Source organism: Schistocerca piceifrons, chromosome 8, assembly GCF_021461385.2.
Source record: "Schistocerca piceifrons isolate TAMUIC-IGC-003096 chromosome 8, iqSchPice1.1, whole genome shotgun sequence".
Lineage (NCBI taxonomy): Eukaryota > Metazoa > Arthropoda > Insecta > Orthoptera > Acrididae > Schistocerca > Schistocerca piceifrons.
Genome location: NC_060145.1, coordinates 397380771 through 397397383, shown reverse-complemented (window position 1 = coordinate 397397383; position 16613 = coordinate 397380771). Strand labels below are relative to the sequence as shown.

Below are 16613 nucleotides of genomic sequence, written 5' to 3'. Positions count from 1 at the left end.
AAGGATTGTCTCTGCACAGGTACATTTTTAAAGCGCTCAACGAACTGCGAGAGGGGGGGGGGGGGGGGGGGCGGGGGAGGGGCACCTTAAAGGTACCCTTTGCCGTCTTATTTGTGTGCATGTCAAGGTCCCCGCCACAACCCTTGTGATCTCGCCACAGGGGAAGCGAAAGAAGCAGGACGGTTGAAAAAGTATTAACAGCTTTTATTAGTTCTGATCATGCTCGAATTTTGTCGAATGGTATTGAACGGTCTCTAGTGGCTGCAAAAATGTTGCCGTGCTACACTCCAAAGTGGACAGATAGTGTTCAATGGGATTGGGGCCCCACGATGGTCTTAGAGAAGGATTGAATCGTCTGGGGGCTATCAGAGGATCAAATGTTGTCAAGAACGTCGTTCTCTTGCACATCCCACTGTATACTCTCGTTTTTGATCGAGAAATGTTCGCCCAGTAGAAGGGGTGGTTTCATTGGTCCCATTTATGCCACCTCCTGAGAACTTTTCGTGTCGATTCTCAGCCGGCCAGGGTGGCCGAGCGGTTCCAGGCGCTACAGTCTGGAACCGCGCGCCCGCTACGGTCGCAGGTTTGAATCCTGCCTTGGGCATGGATGTGTGTGATGTCCTTAGGTTAGTTAGGTTTAAGTAGTTCTAAGTTCTAGGGGACTGATGACCTCAGAAGTAAGGTCCCATAGTGCTCAGAGCCATTTTTGTCGATTCTCAGCGGCGGTGTGCCTAAAATGTTTTCCTCGACCACCTATAAGAAAACTACGTGTTTTCAACGCTGGGCGTCGTGGGTTCGGATCTCAGTTGCATAGGTGTCAATAGTAGGGGTGAGATGTGCGTTGAGGAGATGTGTGGATGTGACGGCTTTTCCATAGGGTGAAGTGTGCACGATGGTGTTGGGCAGAACTGTGGTCAAATTTGGTGCCAATATCACCCCATTAACACAGCCTACATCTCTCATGAACTTCTGAACTCTGGCCTTTTTTTCGCATGTGTCGACACCTTGCTGTATGAAGCATCGCGCCACGGTTTTGTATCATTACAGATGAAATTTGTAGGCACATTAGAGCCAAATTTCAAACCTTTGCGACGCAATGGAGGAAAACGACGGGGTTTCGAAAAAGTGACCTTTTATTTCTTTTGTGCAGGGAAGATACATTGCGGGAGCCGAGATTGTACGGATATACAGGACTGCACTATACTGTGCAACCCGAACGAATGCTAACAACGCGGTACACACAGTCACAAATGTGTACTCAAAGATATGTTCAGCGTTTATGGCGTAACATACGTGGGAGAATTACGCATTAATTCCAAGCACTGACAATGCCCAACAGCTATCCGAATCAGAGATATTAATGCAAAAATATTACTGTAATATTAGATTTGTTATTTTTATAGCTCTATGAAATTTAATGTGTGCAGAGCCAATACATGAGCACCCATCGCTGGAAATGCGTAGCCCATAAATGGACAGATATAACAATATCGGTGACAAATAGCGGACAGTAAAAAGTAGTTTAAATCATGTATACAATGCGCAGCTAACAAAGAGATGGGGAAAAGCTGCTCTCTCTCTCTCTCTCTCTCTCTTGCAGAAGTAGAGATTACGATGTCGTAAACTACTTTTTTAAAATTATTTAGTATTTTACGCACATTTTAACAAATGAAAAGCGCTAATTTGCTTTTGTTGTACAGTGTCGCTTTTATTGTGTTAACTGGTTTTCGGCTTACAAGGCCATCTTCAAAATTTTGCTGAGTATTGTCACCAAAGAAGTTACAATGCCTGTGAACAACATTGGAAGAGAAGTTTCACGTCTAGATTGAAGCAGGAATGTACAGTAAATAACGTCTTTGAAAATATGTTGGTAAAGCAATGTTAAATGTAAAAAAGTGAACAGTAATAAATAGAAACGGAGTAAATAGAAAAAACTTTGACACGAAACAGGAACAGCAAGCCTAGATAACAGTTTATATTAGTAAATAAAACCAATAAAATTAGTACTGACAACGCTACTTCAGGAGGAATACAACATAGAGAGTGATACACCAACCAATTAAAAGAAGAAAGCATTATCAATGTATCAACAGAATACAAGAACCAGTTAAAAGAAAGCCTTAACAGTCTAAATGGATTACATAGACAATTCCAGTTAACTAAAAGAACTTAATGAATACAGGGAAATGGTAATATGTATGAACAGACAGTGTGGAAGTAATAAAAAACAGAGAGGATCATGTGAAGTTTAGAAGAGAGGAAGTGTTGAGCTGTGTCTGGTCATTTAGAATTAGATCTGTACTGTAAGCTACTTGTATTACTTTCCTTGTTTAATACCTCTTGTAGTTGTCTCACCAAGTACTGTTTTTATTTTACTTGGTTAATTTATTCAATGCAAACTATTACGTAGTTACAGTTTTGAGAATAATTTTAATGTTTTTCCTGTTTGCACCTTTTATATTTGTGAGCTGTTCAGCCATTTTTACCTTTTAAAATGCAGTACCACCACACTCTCAAAGATTGCATTTACTGTACGTTCCCTCACACTACTCCATTTCCCTGCATTTAATCATTTCGGTTTATCTTATTGCTTAAGTTCCTTATATATTCTGTAGTTACACTGATAAGTCTTTCTTCTTTGAATTGGTTGGTGTATCACTCTCCATGCTGTATCCCCCTGGAGCAGCCTTGTTAGTACTAAATTTATTTTATTTTATTAGTCTTGTTTATTAATATAAACTGTTATGTAGGCTTGCTGTTCCTGTTTTGTGTCAAAGTTTTCCCCGTTTACTCCATTTTTATTTATTTACTGTTGAATGTTTTACATTTTACGTTGCTGTACCACCAAATTGTCAAAGATCTTATTTACTGTACGTTTCTGCTTCAATCTAGACGTCTAACACCTCTTCGAATGTTGTTTAAAAACTTCGTAACTTCTTTGGTGAGAAGTCAGTAAAAGATGGTCTTGTAAGGCGAAAACCGGTTAACACAATAAAAGTAATACTGCAGACAAAAACAAACTAGTGCTTTTCATTTATTATAGTTCTACCAAGAACCGACGAAAGATTCAGAGAAAAGAATAAAGAATTAACTACAATCTGTAATTTGTACCAAAAAGGCGAGGTATATACAAGAGAATACTGTCGTGGCACATTCGCATCAACTCCGATTAAGGAAAACAAAAGTATAGATAGTACTGGAATCCCTCATTATAGCCTAGATAAACTCTTAAACAAGATGAATGGTCCTTATTTTGCTCCAGACTGCTAAGGAGTGCCAAACGTAAACCTTGATTGTGTGAACAACTGCGACGATTGATTTCCAACATTGCAGTTTCGTTGTTATGGGGGAGAACGGCATGAAAGAGAATAAAAGCAGAACATAAAACCCCGTATTCACAAATAGCATGCTCCTCTCGAGAAATATTTTGACAATAATCTAGAAAGAACAGGTTTCACTGAATTTGTTTCACTGATTATTCGGGTGAAATGTGAAACTTAGTAACACAGAAACCTTGCACTTAACGCAAATTTTACGCCGCAATGACTTAATACCAGCCTCCCAAATAACCTTAATCTGTGATATTATGTATACCTAGTATTTAATTTTAAATCATTCATGACCACTCGTTTCGGTGTTGCGCTGGAAAACGATTACGTGATGACGACGTGTCTGATAACAGTGCGCTATAATCTATGTAGAAGCCTGCTCTGTCCCGAGAGAACAGAGTACGTAGTTGGCGCACGTGATCAGAACTGGGAATACACATTATGATGGTAACCGATGTCTAGCCGAAGTCCTAAGCGATACGTGTCCGGGGAAGTTGTAATATCTGTCTACGACAAGTACGGTTTCAAAACGCCGATCTATTGGACTACTGCACCAGTAAGCCGAGTTAGTGGTTGTCTGAGAGCACGCAAATGTCAAATTTGTCGTACGACAATTCTCAGCATTACTACAACTATTTTGTGCGACGATATTTAAACGACTACACAGTGTAAGTAACAGAGCGTTCATTCTGGCTATTACCACGTGATTCTAACATGAAACAGTTTAATAACAAGATACCGGCTAAAAAGTAGTGTGGAACAAGCGAACGCGATATTCTAACTGGCTGTTACTAAGCCTTTTCTGGAACAGTACTTCCTCTTACATAACCCTATGATATGCGAACAACGAGATTACTACTGACTCTGTCTTTTGTCGTTATTACATAAAATGAACAGTATCAGTCCTGTTCCATTTTCTTATAACACACACGAAATTACCTTTGCTTCTGTGTTTCACTATTTGTGTCTCCCTGCTTAGCTTTCTAGAAGTTATCGCTTCAGATTGAAGTCTTGTGTCCGTGTTAGCTTACAAATAAATTTGTTTTTTTATGGGCTCCGCCTTTCCTTATTTTTCCAAGACATGTCTCACTGAAGTTACAGCATCATTAGTGGGTTTTTATTTTCTTTTTATCAAAAACGAGAAAATGCCCTTTAATATCTGCACATAAATAAATTTGAGTATTTAAAAATGTACACACAATTCTGAAAACAGACAAGAGTTTTTATAGAAAAGAAAACAAAACAAAAAACAGCCCATAGGATAGGCATCCCACGCAAATGCAAGGATTAAAAATAATTTACGGAACAAATAACTCACTTCTGAGAAAACAAGGCGTATCCAATGCAGGCCAACACAACACAACTCGTATTTACCAGCTGGCACGACAAGACTGCAATTCAATTTGTATTGGACAGACAAGCAGACATTTTAATATTAGGTACACAGAACGTAGAAGGGCTCTAAAAAGTAACAGCTGTCATTCTACATTCGAAGTTGAAGGAAAAGAAATAATAAACGAATACACAGCTCCTTGCAACGGAACTTGATTCTGATTCTCTGCCCTTAGAGAACTGTCAAACGACACTGACCAAAACACACACACACACACACACACACACACACACACACACACACACACACACACACAATAATGTTAATAATAACATATCCATTCGTACATTATCGTATATTCCTGCATGGCTATCTACAGCTGCAGAGAACGAACTATGAAAGGAAAACAAGTGTAATGCAAAACACAGAAAACCACAAAAAGTACCGCATGTGCGAAGAACATATATATAAAAAAATCTTGTCTATTTCCAAGTTTGTGAATACTTTCTGAAGAGCTCAAATTTGTATATGTAGAGATACTAAAGGGCATTTCTGGTTGTTTAGTAAAAAGAAAATATAAAAAAAAACACTAATGACGCTGTAACTTCAGTGAAAACTCTGGGTAAAGGGAGTGAAAATTATTTTTGCTCAAGGGAAATAAAAAAAAAAATCGCATTTGCAGTTGACAGAGAGAAGAAACGGCGAGCATAGTACGGAAACGTTCACAAGTGGATACAAAAGAGAATAGTATTATTCATTTCCCTTTCGGAATTTCTGTTGCAACCCGACAAAGTATAATATTCACCAACAAATTCCACGTGCTCAGAATAGATTTTCATTCTGCAGCGTACGTGTTCAGATTTGAGTTCCAGTCCAGCACACAGTTTTAGTATGTCAAGAAGTTTCAAAGAGCAATTTACTTGAACATTATTCAGCTGTTGTTCGTCATCTGATTGGTACATCATTGGAGTCATCTGAATAACAGGAACTGTATATGTCCTATATTCGACTGCATTGTGATTAATATAAGTTCTTTTGGGTGAGTATTTTTTTCTGTTGCTGATTGCTTCTTTCATTTCTAGAAATTATTTGTGTACGCGAAACGAGAGCTAAGCTGCAAAGTGATTCGGAAATTTTTTGTTCTATATTTCGATCTCAGGTTGCACAAATGTCATCATTACAGGTTTCGCCTATTGCCAGTTATCATCAGATTTACTGTTTAAAAAGAAAGTAAAGGAGGACAGTAAAATATAAGAAAACTAAATTAAAAATGAGATTAACCATACGGCCTTGAATAAGTTAAGAATGATAGCTGATAGCTAATGGAGACTTGGCGTCATATCAAAACACTCCTTAAAATAGCACATTACCCGTACTTTTTACGGGTATAACAGAGTAACAATATTACTGGCAATTTTTTATTTATTATCGTTATTTTATCTTAAGTATCGTTGGTCATAAGTAGTCATCTGTCTTATTTTTTATTCTTCTACGTGTATTTAGTTCATTAGCTACTTAGGAAGCTATAAAATACTTTTAATTAAGTATTGACCGTCAGCTGTTGAGGTGATATCCAAATATGACACTAGATGATGGTTCAAAATAACTTGCAACTATGTAATACATAATAAAAATTGCCATGCACTGCATATGAAGACTAATAACAACTAAGGAACTAAAGTCGTAAATGTTGTTTTGCTATTCTACGATCCTTTGAAATTTAATGATTAAAAATGTGCTGATTTCCAAAATAAAACTAAACTAAAGGAGAACTTCTACACGAAAACTTAGGTTTAAAAAGTGTTAGTTGCAATGCGATTAACTGAGCACACACTAAATACTTCTTCACGTCGCCAAGTATCAAGCATCCACTAGTTACGAAAGCTTCACTGCCGGGAAACGATCCATCATCAGAAACTAACTTCATAAAGTCCATTTATCGTCTTGTAATACCTCCATAAATTCTTTAAATGTCGTCATTTTCTGCTTAGTTACTGTCATCACAACGTTAATGAAATCTGAGATTATGACCCATTAGCAAGTGTAATATTCCATGTCATACGAGGTGCATTCAAGTGCTAAGGCCTCCGATTTTTTTTCTCCGGACTGGAAAGAGATAGAAACATGCGCATTGTTTTAAAATGAGGCTGCGTTCATTGTCAACACGTCCCAGAGATGGCAGCACCGTACAGCAGATGGAATTTTACCGCCAGCGGCGAGAATGAGAACTGTTTTAAATACTTAAAATGGCGACGTTTTCCTCACTCGTTTTCTGAATTTGCGTGGTGTGAAACCAATTGAAATTCATCGACAGTTGAAAGAGACATGTGGTGATGGAGTTATGGATGCGTCGAAAGTGCGTTCGTGGGTGCGACAGTTTAATGAAGGCAGAACATCGTGTGACAACAAACTGAAACAACCTCGGGCTCGCACAAGCCGGTCTGACGACATGATCGAGAAAGTGCAGAGAATTGTTTTGGTGGATCGCCGAATGACTGTTGAACAGATCACCTCCAGAGTTGGCATTTCTGTGGGTTCTGTGCACACAATCCTGCATGACGACCTGAAAATGCGAAAAGTGACATCCAGGTGGGTGCCACGAATGCTGACGGACGACCACATGGCTGCCCATGTGGCATGTTGCCAAGCAATGTTGACGTGCAACGACAGCATGAATGGGACTCTTTTTTCGTCGGTTGTGACAATGGATGAGACGGATGCCATTTTTCAATCCAGAAACAAAGTGCCAGTCAGCTCAATGGAAGCACACAGATTCACCGCCACCAAAAAGATTTCGGGTAACCGTCAGTGCTGAAAAAATGATGGTGTCCATGTTCTGGGACAGCGAGAGGGCGAATTCTTACCCATTGCGTTCCAAAGGGCACTACGGTAACAGGTGCATCCTACGAAAATGTTTTGAAGAACAAATTCCTTCCTGCACTGCAACAAAAACCACCGGGAAGGGCTGCGCGTGTTCTGTTTCACCAAGACAATGCACCCGCACATCGAGCTAACGTTACGCAACAGTTTCTTCGTGATACCAACTTTGAAGTGATTCCTCATGCTCCCTAGTCACCTGACCTGGCTCCTAGTGACTTTTGGCTTTTTCCAACAATGAAAGACACTCTCTGTGGCCGCACATTCACCAGCCGTGCTGCTGTTGCCTCAGCGATTTTCCAGTGGTCAAAACAGACTCCTAAAGAAGCCTTCGCCGGTGCCATGGAATCATGGCGTCAGCGTTGTGAAAAATGTGTACGTCTGCAGGGCGATTATGTCGAGAAGTAACGCCAGTTTCATCGATTTCGTGTGAATAGTTAATTAGAAAAAAAAAATCGGAGACCTTAGAACTTGAATGCACCTCGTATCACGGCGTAGAAACATGTTAAGAATAAGAACTTTTTTATATGAATATGTGCAGTTAGTGACAAAATACAACCATTCATTCATGACCATTGAGTGCAATTGAAAGAGAGATTGAATGGAAATTTCCCAAGACTAGATAGAAACCCGTTATGACTGGATAAGAAATTCTTTCTCGCTTCCCAGTACTTGTAAATTTCAAGTTGGTGGAGAGCAGGAACTGGTGGACCTGTCTAACAACCGCTCTTTAAAACTCACGTACCAAGAATCAGATTTACGCAATTTTTGGATTTCTGTTCAACAAGATTACCCTCACCTAAGTAAAAGAGCACTCATCTTTTGTTGTAATTTTCTACAATATATTCGCGTTAAAAATGCATTTTCTATTATGACTGAAATAAAACCAGATAAACGTGGAAGTTTGCGAAAGTTATATCAGGAAATGCGTTTGAATTTGTCCTACATCCAAGCTAATATAAGACAGATTTGTAAAGCTCGCAAATCCATGTGTCTCATTGAACTGATTATAGTATTGAAAAGTTTTGTATCTGTGAAAAGGTATATAATGTATATTTATACTGTAATTAGAAAAACAAAAATTGATATTTCTTTAAAATGTTATTTGTTATAATAAAAACTCTTTTATTAATGTTAGTGGAAGGATGCTTCGTGAAACTGTGTAAATTAGAGAGGTGTCACCATGATGCTATGTTTGGAGTGCTTTGCTCTAAATAAATTTTCTATTTCCCCTGCACCGTAGTATTTACACACAGTGACTAAAGGAAAAAATTATTCTTATTATCATTACACTGATATAAAAAATCCTTCGGATACTGACTGTTCTGCAGGAATATGAACCTCAGCAAGTCCGTACTCTGAGTTACAATACTCTTAGAATACATTTCGTCGCCTCAAATGATGCTGTATTACTTTATCATAAATCAGTGATTATAAGGAGTAACTGAATGCTCGAATGAGATTCCTATTGCAGGGCTCCAGAGCAGTTTGCCACTTCAGAAAGTATTTATTAACTTAGTTGAAGACAAAGTCTATTATTTTACCTCTACGCTAACTTTTCATGTAGGTAAACAAACGATTCAAGACCTGTGCTGTCAAACGAATTGAAGCAGAATGAGAGCAGGTACACCTAGCAGCAGTTGCTGAAGGTGGTAGGTGATGGTGCAGGAGGCGACTTCGGGAAAGAAGCTTAAACGCCATATAACTTTCGTGACTTACTCGTAAGTTGGAATGACAACGTGCAATTAGGGTGTTTCCACATGATCGTTAACTTACGCGGGAGGTGATAGGAGCATGCACGTATAAGTTATTCGTGCCTATGGACAATCGGATCGGTTTAACACAAATTTACATATCATGTTACTCGTATCGTTGATAACAGCTGTTGTTCTATTTACCATCAGGGATGACACAGCCCTACAAGAACGTTATTTTTAACCTGTTTCTATGCCTTAATAAGGTATCGAATCTTGGTATTGACAATGGAACGTATACCGAAATTGGAATAGCATAACAAAACAGTTACAATCAAGCGGGAAATTACTTCATTTGAAGAATTTGATACAAAGTATTGTGTGAAATGGTAACTCTAGTAGCATCTGTTGTGAAGTCATGGTACAACAAGTCGGCACTGAGAATTTTAAGCAAAAGTTGTTAAACATGTGACATTTTTACCACAACATGTGGTAAAATCCCATTATCAAGTGCTATAAAACAAGGAATCAGTCAGTTGATAGCAATACTACCCGTGCTGACACCCATATAAAAATATTAACATCGATCTGTAGTATAACATAACTTTCAGCTTCTGAACCATTAGGCACGTCAAAAGTAAAAACCCAGCAGCAAATATATATCGTAAAATGTAAAACTTCTGGTAGAACATCTCGTTGCAGTGTTATACGCTCAAGACACAGCTGTAAAGTAAATTCAGTCGTTTTCACCTACCAAAGATAGAATTTTCTTGCAATGCACATGTTACAGTCCCCTCGACGATACTATCATGAAATCTACAAATATTATGTGTTACGTCATAAAATATTATAAAATCCAATACTATACCCACGTTTCAACGTGTACATTCATATAGAACAACGAACAGAGAACGTTAAACCTAACGCCGATAATTCGAATAAGTTGGATATCATAAAACCTATGATTTTTTTAGGATTTGACATATAGTGTTCTGACGTAATCACAAGCGCCGGAACCAAGAAGAACGCAAGAGAAGAGAAGGCGGTGAGGCGAAGTCAGCCAATATCCACTGACTAGGACCGCGCCACGACAGGAGAGACCTCTGCAAGAAGTGAATATGAACGCCGCTCCTGCCAGCCTCGGCGGTACGTTAGTGGACAGGATTCGCAGAGTATTAACACAGCCTAGCAGAGAGTGCTACGATGTCAGACTGTAGTGATCCATATCCATTGCTTGTTTGAACATTGTGTATAGCAAGGGCTCGGATTTATGTTGCACGCCGCTCATCGCTTGCGACCCTGTACGCGACGAATGGGCAGGGCTCGACATATAGGATGTTCGGAAAGTCCCATCGTAAACTAGTACGACTTGTAGAGGGTAGATTGGTATGTCGGATTGGTTGAGGTTATTTAATGTCCATCCCACCTCTCTTACCTAATCTGAGCCTCATCCATGTGTCTGTGAGTGTCAGAGCAGCGTGGTTGAGTACAAGTTTGCAGGATACACGGGTGTGATCTTTCTGAATGGCGAAGCTCACTGTTATGGAAGAGCTGTTCTGTTGCCTTTCTCTAGATCGTTCTCCACAACGTCGAACTCTGTCGCGTAGCCTTTTCGCCACAATTACACAGCGGTTTCGAGAAAGAGTATCTTCATCATCTGCTGGCGTGCTCCAGGGAGACGCAGCACACCCGAAATGGAGGAGGCCATCGAGTACATGAGCAGTTTCTTTGCCTATTAATGAGTAGAACTGTAAAATAAGAGATGTACTGGGCCACGCCTAATCTGTTAGCTGTAAAAGTGGTCGCATTAACAATGTGTTTTCAAATGGTTGTAGCACGGAAACAGTACGTTCCGGACATGGGCTCCGATTAATAAGTTTTGCGTCCCCTCGGTTCCGAGAGTCCTTGAACCTGTACAGAAAATTGTAATAGAGATCAACATGAACATCATTTCCGCCATTTTTATTGCTCATGAAAACCACTTGTTGTATCACAGCGAGACCTTCAGAGGTGGTGGTCCAGATTGTTGTACACACCGATACCTCTAATTCGGTCCTCTTACATTGATACATTCCTGTATTCGTTGTGGCATACTATCTCCGAGTTCATCAAGGAACTGTTGGTCCACATTGTCTCACTCCTCACCGGAGATTCGGCGTAGATCCCTCAATGTGGTTGGTGGGTCACGTCGTCCATAAACAGCTCTTTTCAATCCATCCCAGGCGTATTCGATAGGATTCATGTCTGGAGAATATGCTGGCCACTCTAGTCGAGCGATGTCGTTATCCTGAAAAAGTGCACGATGAGGGCGCGAATTGTCTGTGAAGACGAATGCCTCGACAATAAGCTGCCGATATGGCTGCACTATCGCTCGGAGGATGGCATTCACGTATCGTACAGCCGGTGCCTTCCATGACCACCAGCGGTGTATGCCGGCCCCTCATAATGCCACTCCAAAACAGCAGGGAACCTCCACCTTGCTGCACTCACTAGACACTGTGTCTAAGGCGTTCAGCCTGACTGCGTTGCCTCCAAACACCTTTTCGACTATTGTCTGGTTGAAGACATATGCGATACTCATCGATGAAAAGAACGTGATGGCAGGCCTGAGCGGTCCATTCGGCATGTTGTTGGGCCCATCTGTACCGCGCTGCATGGTATCGTGGTTGCAAAGATGGACCTCCCCATGGACGTCTGAAGTGAAGTTGCGCATCATGCAGCCTACTGCGCACGGTTTGAGTCGTAACACTACGTCCTGTGGCTGCACAAAAAGCATTATTCAACATGTTGGCGTTGCTGTCAGGATTCCTCTGAACCATAATCCGTAGGTAGCGGCAATCCACTGCAGCAGTAGCCCTTGGCCGGCCTGAGCGAGGCATGTCATTGACAGATCCTGTCTCTCTGTATCTCCTCCATGTCCGAACAACATCGCTTTGGTTCACTCCGAGACACCTGGACAATTCCCTTGCTGAAAGCCCTTCCTGCACAAATTAACAATGCGGACGCGATCGAACCGCGTTATTGACTGGCTAGGCGTGACTGAAGTACAGACAACACGAGCCGTGTACCTCCTTCCTGGTGGAATGACAGGAACTGATCGGCTGTCGGACCCCCTCCGTCTGATAGGCGCTGCTCATGCATGGTTGTTTTCATCTTTGGGCGGGATTAGTGACATTTCTGGTCAAAGGGACTGTGTCTCTGGTCCAATATCCAAAGTCAACGTCTATCTTCAGGAGTTCTGGGAACTGGGGTGATGCAAAACTTTTTTGATGTGTGTATAATCTACGTACTCCCCTCTACAAGTTTAAAAGGTTTTAACGGGAATTTCCGAACACCCTGTGTAACTTTAATAAATTTTATAGCAAATGGTTGTCAAATTCAAATGGCTCTGAGCACTATGGGACTTAACTTCAGAGGTCATCAGTCCCCTAGAACTTAAACCTAACTAACCTAAGGACATCACACCCATCCATGCCCGAGGCAGGATTCGAACTTGCGACCGTAGAGGTCACGCGGTTCCAGACTGTAGCGCCTAGAACCGCACGGCCACACCCGCCGGCAGGGGGTTGTCATATGCGTTGCGGGAAAGTACAGTATTTGTACGTGAAAGCGGCAGCCCTTATTTACAACTGTGCCTCCAGAGTTTTATGTTCGACGATGCCTGTTCAGTGTCGAGTTGTTACTTTTGGCAGTGCCTAATGGGATAGAAAATTTAAGGTATGTTACACTGCAGGACGATATTAATAATGTTATATGAGTGTCTATACGTGTAGTATTGCGATGTACTGAAATGTTTCCTTGTTTTAGAACACCTGACAATGGGATTTTACCACATATTGTGGTAACCGTATCACATGTTTCACAACTCGTGCGTAACACTCACAGTACCAATCTTCTATTCACATCAATGCTTCGATGCCTCCTGCGCGACCTCGTGTGGCAAGTTAAACGAAAGGTTACTGAACTGGCGGCTAGGTCCGCCTCCGGCAGAGGGGGGAGACCCACCTGGAAGAGGTAGGCGTCGCCGAAGGCGGTGCTGAGGCAGAAGACGTGGTCGCGCTTGGGGTGCTCCGGGATGGGCTGCATGATGGCGCCGTCGACGATGATGAGGTGCTTGGGCGCCGCCTCGACGCTGCGGCCCTCCCGCGAGTCGCACGGGTAGAAGAGCAGCGTGGTGCCCTTCAGGCACACCCAGTAGCCCTTCCAGCCGCGCTTGCGCGCCAGCTCGATCTGGTGCTTCTTCCGCAGCAACCACTTCTTCACGCTCAGGAACCTGCACCGCACACACACAAGTACTTGAGTGCACGAATTCGCTGACCCTCAATTCTCAACAAACTACTTCTTATGAAAATACACCATGTACACAAGAATCTTGAGAAAAATACACCCTCTCTATATATTCTGCTTAGTCACGTTATTAGGAAGATCTCTGTCACGCATAGTTCTCGAAGAATGCCGTATTGATTGTATCGAATTAGCAGGTGTGCGACCGCAGTGATGAGCTTGTAATACTGGGGAGGTGAATCAGTTCGGAGCGTCTTTCCATAACTTTAACAAACACGGAGCAGTGTAGCGGCTGTTAATTTTATCGACTGGACATCTGAATTTTAAACAATTTTAATAAACATTTTTGGAACAGCGATCAAAAATTTTTAAAAATTCTTTCAAAAATTCAGTTTTGATCACACCACGTATGCTTCAAGAACATAGGTGACCGGTTTCGGTTATATCACATGACTATCGTCAGACCCATGGCAACTGGTTGTGACATCACAGCAGCTGAGAAGAGTGCTCCACCCACCATCTTCGAAGGTTGCCATGGGTCTGACGATAGTCATGTGACATAACCGAAACCGGTCACCTATGTTCTTGAAGGATACGTGGTGTGATCAAGACTGAATTTTTGAAAGAAAAATATCTGAATTTTAACTCCGCGGGCTCGCGGGCAAGCAGTATCACCATTATGTGTAAGCCTACATACGCCAGGAGGAGCAATATTCGAAGAGCGAGCTAAATTCGACAGAGGACGCCCAAGCAGCGGTAACTTACAACGAAGAGCAAAAAAAAAAAAAAAAAAAAAAAAAAAAAAAAAAAAAAAAAAAAAAAAAAAAAACACTAATAAATCTGCCTAACATAGTGTAGCGCCCCCGAGAGCACGCAGAAGTGCCGCAACACGACGAAGCATGGACTCGACTAATGTCTGAAGGGAATGAATCTTGCAGGGCTCTTCATAAGCCCGTGAGCGTACGACGGAGTGGAAATCTCTTCTGAACAGCACGTTGCAAGGCATCACAGATACGCTCAATAATGATCATGTCTGAGGAGGTTGGCGGCCGGCGGAAGAGCTTTTCTGGAGCCACTCTGTAGAAATTCTTGACGTGTGGAATCTCTGTCTGACCATGATGTAATCTAACTGAAACCTTCCAGTATCACCCGGCCGTTTCCAAGTATACCTTCTCCTCTTGTGGTTCTTGAACAGAGTATTCGCTATTACTAGCTGAAACTTGTTACAGAACTCAATCTTCCACTATATGTCATTATAACGTGGTCATAATGTATAAAAGTCATCTAGCCCCAGTTGCAGGCAGTCTATCTAATGACTTCGCGCGGGGGGGGGGGGGGGGGTCAGGCATAATTATTAACCGAACAATTTAAAAACATGTCCTAATCTACTCGTTAAAAAGTATAATCGTGTGTTAAAGCTGTAACACTATAATGGAAGTATCACAGTTAAGGGTTTCACGACCGGATGTCTTAGTTACTGATGAGTCTTTCCCGTCGTATGGCCGTGGTCGAAGAAAGTTTCCGGTTCCTCACGTTTCGTCCAGAGCTGTGCCGGAAGAAACGGCAGGAACCGAAAACTTTCTTCGACCACGGCCATACGACGGGAAAGACTCATCAGCAACAATTATTACACTTCGAAACTGAGTATACGAGGTCTGTTCAAAAAAATTCCGGAACATTTGTAATTTCGCGTCAATGGCGTGTTGGAGCGAGATGTGGTTGGCATTGCTGCACACACCTTTGTTTAATGTTTAACTGCCGGAATTTTGATTGTTGTATGTCTGTTAGTTATTGTTTAGAGTTGTATTGGGTAGAACGTTGTGTCGCACAGAATGCGAATTTCGAGACAGCAGAGTTAGAAGAGCAAAGTATCTGCAATAAATTTTGCGTGAACCTCAAGAAAACTTTTACAGAGACACACAAAATGATGCAGGAAGCCTACGGCAACGAGTGCTCAAGGCGTACTCGGTGTTACGACTGGTTCATGTGAGGAACGTCAACGAAATTGTGCTTGCTAATAGAAGAATGACTGCCCGAGAGATTTGTAGGAGAAAGAAACGTTTCATTTGGATCATGTCATGAAATCCTGACACGGAATGCCTCGTGTTGCCGCCAAGTTAGTCCCACGGCTCGTGACTCAAGACCTTCGCCTCACAATATGTGAAGAACTTTTGGATAACACAAATGAAAACGAGATGTTTAAAAGAAAATTATAACTGATGATCAGATGTGGATCTACGGTTACGGTGCTGACACGCTGAAAGGACGAAGATTTGCAACGACAAACGAGATAAAAGAAAATTCGCAGGCGGAGCTTCGCGCAATCCAACAATGGCGTACTAAGACTGCTTCCGGAAGTGGAAACGTCGTTGGGTGTGGTGTATCAGTTGTTTAAGAAAGTATTGCGAAGGAGACCATGCACAATAAGTAAAAGGTAACCGTAGAAAAATTTTGTCGACGATGTTCCGGAATATCCGTATACCACTGTATATACCTGAAAATTGTATCTTTGTACGACAAAGAGTTCAGGAAATATGACGTCATTACATCTACATGGATACTCTGCAAATCACATTCAGGTGCCTGGGAGAGGTTTCATCGTACCACCTTCACAATTCTCTATTATTCCAATCTCGTATAGCGCGCGAAAAGAATGAACACCTATATCTTTCCGTGCGAGCTCTGATTTCCCTTATTTTATCGTGGTGATCGTTGTTCCCTATGTAGGTCCGTGTCAACAAAATATTTTCGCATTCGGAGGAGAAAGTTGGTGATTGGAATTTTGTGAGAAGATTCCGTCACAACGAAAAACGCCTTTCTTTTAGTGATTTCCAGCCCATATCCTGCATCATTTCTGTGACACTCTCTCACATATTTCGCGATAATACAAAACATTCTGCCTTTCTTTGAACTTTTTCGATGTACTCCGTCAGTCCTATGTGGTAAGGATCCCACACCGCGCAGCAGTATTCTAAAAGAGGACGGACAAGCGTAGTGTAGGCATTCTCGCCGGCCGCGGTGGTCTCGCGGTTCTAGGCGCGCAGTCCGGAACCGTGCGACTGGTACGGTCGCAGGTTCGAATCCTGCCTCGGGTAT

General features: G+C 41.7%; 1 protein-coding gene across 1 annotated transcript in view; it reads right to left on the bottom strand.

Moving 5' to 3' along the window:
• Positions 1-16613, bottom strand: part of LOC124712378 (protein still life, isoforms C/SIF type 2) — a 568005-nt gene that overhangs the window by 219096 nt on the left and 332296 nt on the right. Inside the window, exon 2 of the mRNA XM_047242673.1 lies at positions 13239-13506. Coding sequence (XP_047098629.1) covers positions 13239-13506 — 268 coding nt within the window. The remainder of the gene's footprint in view (positions 1-13238; positions 13507-16613) is intronic.